Source organism: Vitis riparia, chromosome 7 (assembly GCF_004353265.1).
Source record: "Vitis riparia cultivar Riparia Gloire de Montpellier isolate 1030 chromosome 7, EGFV_Vit.rip_1.0, whole genome shotgun sequence".
Taxonomy (NCBI): domain Eukaryota; kingdom Viridiplantae; phylum Streptophyta; class Magnoliopsida; order Vitales; family Vitaceae; genus Vitis; species Vitis riparia.
In genome coordinates this window covers 6,032,395-6,035,826 of record NC_048437.1, presented here as the reverse complement: position 1 = coordinate 6,035,826, position 3,432 = coordinate 6,032,395, and the positions used below count along the sequence as shown (strand labels likewise).

At 38.1% G+C, this 3,432-nt stretch overlaps 1 protein-coding gene across 3 annotated transcripts; it reads left to right on the top strand.

Moving 5' to 3' along the window:
- The first annotated feature begins 372 nt into the window (after positions 1–372).
- LOC117917759 (transcription factor bHLH18-like) lies at positions 373–3,212 on the top strand. 3 transcript variants are annotated; one of them, XM_034834134.1, is made up of 5 exons: positions 373–439; positions 721–797; positions 927–1,517; positions 2,002–2,370; positions 2,605–3,212. In XM_034834134.1, the coding sequence occupies exons 2-5, from the start codon at positions 762–764 to the stop codon at positions 2,683–2,685; spliced, it is 1,077 nt and encodes a 358-aa protein (XP_034690025.1). In that variant the 5' UTR covers positions 373–439; positions 721–761; the 3' UTR covers positions 2,686–3,212. The 3 variants fall into 3 exon arrangements, with proteins under 3 accessions (XP_034690025.1, XP_034690026.1, XP_034690027.1); XM_034834135.1 differs by having other exon boundaries at positions 393–439; positions 655–797; XM_034834136.1 differs by lacking the exon at positions 373–439 and adding an exon at positions 458–631.
- Positions 3,213–3,432: the final 220 nt, after the last annotated feature.

Sequence of the window (3,432 nt, the reverse complement as noted above, 5' to 3'; positions counted from 1 at the left end):
TATGTTGGATGATATCAATAAATTACTTTTAGTTGAAAAAAAAATCAAATATTTTGATATTTTTTATTTAATCAAAAAATAAACACCACCTTAGTGTCATTGTAAAATAAAGGGAGAAGCAAAAATCTCTAGCTAAAACATGAGGTTTTCCCATTCTCATCCAAGTTTTAGGTTCGTCAAGGTTGGAAACCTATTGTGAAGAAAAACTAACCGTGTTTTGAACTGTCAATAGCAGTTTGCTATTGTTAAAAATGAAAAATTAAAAAGTCTGCCAGACTGCAACTACTCACACGTGGGAGTTAATGGTGTCGGTTAAGCACGATGGTACAACTATAATAGGAGGAGAAATTTTCTCCTGGAAAATAGGAGAGAGAAGTTTCTATCATCTTTGAAGTTTGGAGGTGTGCCTTCAAGTCTTCTTCCCTTGTAAAAAGTCAAGGTATAGTTTCTTTGCTTCCTAGAGTCCTCTATGTATTTGAAATTCTCTAAATATCAGCCTTTTCTTTGATTTGGGTCGTGATATTTATATATAAATATAGCTGTTTTGGGTGTTCAATCGTGAACATTTTTCCTGGTTTTTTGCGGATCCCCTTTTGATAGTTGATGCTTTCTACTTCAGTCTGGACTAAAGGTTTTTCAAATTTTCCTTCTTAGCTTGACATTTGATACGGGCATTGAATTCATGATGAAATATCGTCATAACTTTCCCATGATCCGCAGATCTATCTTTGAGGAAATAAACAAACACGGTGAACTGATCGATGGATGTCTCATCTGGGAAATGGTTGACAGAACAGGTAAAACTCTTGCGCAAGTTGTTAGATTAGTTATATTCTCTCATACGTTCATAAGAAAGATGAGTTTGATTACTAGCTAGCAGTGGTAATTTTAGATATTTTCTGAGGATGTGATATCAATTTTTGCAGGAAATGGAGGATCCCTCCTTCATACATCAATACCAGATGCCGCCTTTTGATAACTCACTTGATGGGTTCAATTTTGACTCTTTTTCTTCTGAGAGCAACTCATCTTACCCATCTTTCAGTCCCGAAGCCACACCCAACTTTTGCGGTTCAACCATTGAATATTTTCGGGCGGCGGGGGTTGTAGGGAGGCCATCAAAACAGTTCCAGACCAATAGTTGGGACTCCTGCACTGCGGAACCCATGACCTCCAGAAAATCTTCGTCCTCCTCCGTCCAACTAATTTCTTTTGGGAACTCGAATTTACCACCACCAACTGATACCCTGAAGTTCCACGGACACCAAGACAAAAAGGCGAAGCCTAAAAATGAGGCTTCGTCTGACAGAAATATGAAATTTGCATCTTTGATTTCTGAGGGCTCATATGAGAACCAAAATTATTCACCAAAATCCGGCGACAGGACCAAGCGGGTTAGTTCAACTACTAGGAATCCTTTAAACAACCACGATCATGTAGTAGCGGAGAGAAAGCGCCGAGAAAAGCTCACCCAGCGGTTTATAGCTCTTTCAGCCCTTGTTCCGGGCCTAAGAAAGGTACTATCAGTTGTGAAAGTTTACCTTGCTGGTGCTTTTGGGATTCTTTCGTTTGTTTTTTTTATCCTAGACATTAATATGTAGAAGATGGTTTCAAGCTCATTTCAAGGTTCCATGCTTCTTTTCTTGCAAAATATATTGCTAATGTTTCCCCCACCGGAAATATCAATTCTGAAATCCCGTACAAGAAAACAATGAAATAAAACAAAACTCTACTGTCATCTAGGTCTTGAGTAAAGAATTGTCAAGTTTCAATTGGATTAAGTGCCTGAGTGTAGTTGTGATTGTGAATTTGAGAGTGCTATATGGTTTAATGGGTTCATTGTATATACCTGCAATATGTGGGTCTATAATATACATGTGATCCTTTAATGTTGTCCCAATCAACTCCGACAAGTTAGTACAACCTCATTCAAGTCCAAGAAAAAAGTCTATGAAACCAGTATTCGATTGTCTTTAACATTATTTTGATGATTCTTTGCAGACGGATAAGGTTTCTGTCCTTGGAGAAGCTGTCAAGTATTTGAAACAGCTTCAAGAACGAGTGAAGATGCTCGAGGTACAGACGGCAACGAAAACCATGGAATCAGTGGTCTCTGTGAAGAAATCTCAGCTCTGTGATAATGACCACTCTTCATCTGATCAGAACTCTGATAGCTGCTCCAACCAAACACTCTTAGAAATTGAAGCAAGAGTCTTTAACAAGGACGTACTCGTTAGAATCCACTGCGAGAGACGAAAGGGATTTACTGTGAAAATACTTGATGAAATCGAGAAACTCCATCTAACCGTCGTCAATAGCAGTAGCTTGCCATTTGGGAATTACATTATGGTTATTACAGTTGTTGCTCAGGTAATTTCATTTCCTCTAACATTTATTCATTACCGGCCCTGATTTAGTCCATCAGATTAAACTCCTAAGATTCTTCTGATTTCTTTAAAAATGATGGTTAACCATCAAATCCATGTTGTAAAATATGATCCATGATGAAGGGAAGATGATCAGTTCTGATTCGCGTTTACAGTACTCCTGATTCTTTTTCTTGGACTCGATTCTGACATTACTATCAATCTTCATTTTCTGCAGATGGAAGACGAATTTTGCATGACCGTGGATGACCTCGTGAGAAACCTCCGATTGGCTTTTTCTTCGCTTCATATGAACTGAAGAACCAAATCATTTTTTAATTAGCATTGCCGTCTGTTGTTTTTTTTTTCCTTTAGGTATAACCTGAAGTTATTGTCTCGTCTTCACACCTCCTAAGAGAAATTAATGCCTGTAAAAAGCTATCTTCACCTTACACCACTGGTGATCACCAGGTCTACTTGGCTGCAGAGGTTCAGTTTAGCAGTAGGGTTACTGTTTGTGTTTGTCTTTTCCTGGTTGGCCAGATTCAATTACCCCACGAGCTATAAAAAATAAAAAGGAAAGTTGCAGCTTTTTTTGAGGTATATATTTATGTTTAGAGTGGTTTCATACCTCAACGGCCCCTCCTCCCTTCTTTCCCGTTGTATTATATAAGTGGTGTCGTGACTTGGAGGGTATCAGATGAGGATGGCACTTCCTTTAGGGGACGGGACGGGACGTTTCTTAGGGTCTAAAAGAATTATTTCTTGGCCTCTGACATAAGTTTCTCTGTATTTATCTTTAAGACTATGATCCCAATAATTCAATAGATGTTATCTTGTTGGATATTTTTCAGTCTTATTTTCTTTCAGCTGCACCAAGTTGCAACTGTTCTTCTTTCCTTTGTTACAATTTTTTCTTTCTTCTTCCTTTTTATGCCTTTTGCGTATCTTGACTCTTCCATGACTGCAGCTTTGGATTTGCTATAAAAACGCAACCATGGGCTGTGATTTTGTTTTCAACCATAAATCCAGTCATGGGTTGCAGTTCTATTTTTTCCATATATAT

What these genes read in the sequence shown, in the direction of transcription:
- LOC117917759 (XM_034834134.1), top strand. Translation starts at nt 762, where the DNA reads ATGGATGTCTCATCTGGGAAATGGTTGACAGAACAG. An exon ending in GGAAATGGTTGACAGAACAG is followed by an intron (nt 798 to 926) that starts GTAAAACTCTTG and finishes CAATTTTTGCAG; the next exon opens with GAAATGGAGGATCCCTCCTT. An exon ending in TTATTACAGTTGTTGCTCAG is followed by an intron (nt 2,371 to 2,604) that starts GTAATTTCATTT and finishes CATTTTCTGCAG; the next exon opens with ATGGAAGACGAATTTTGCAT.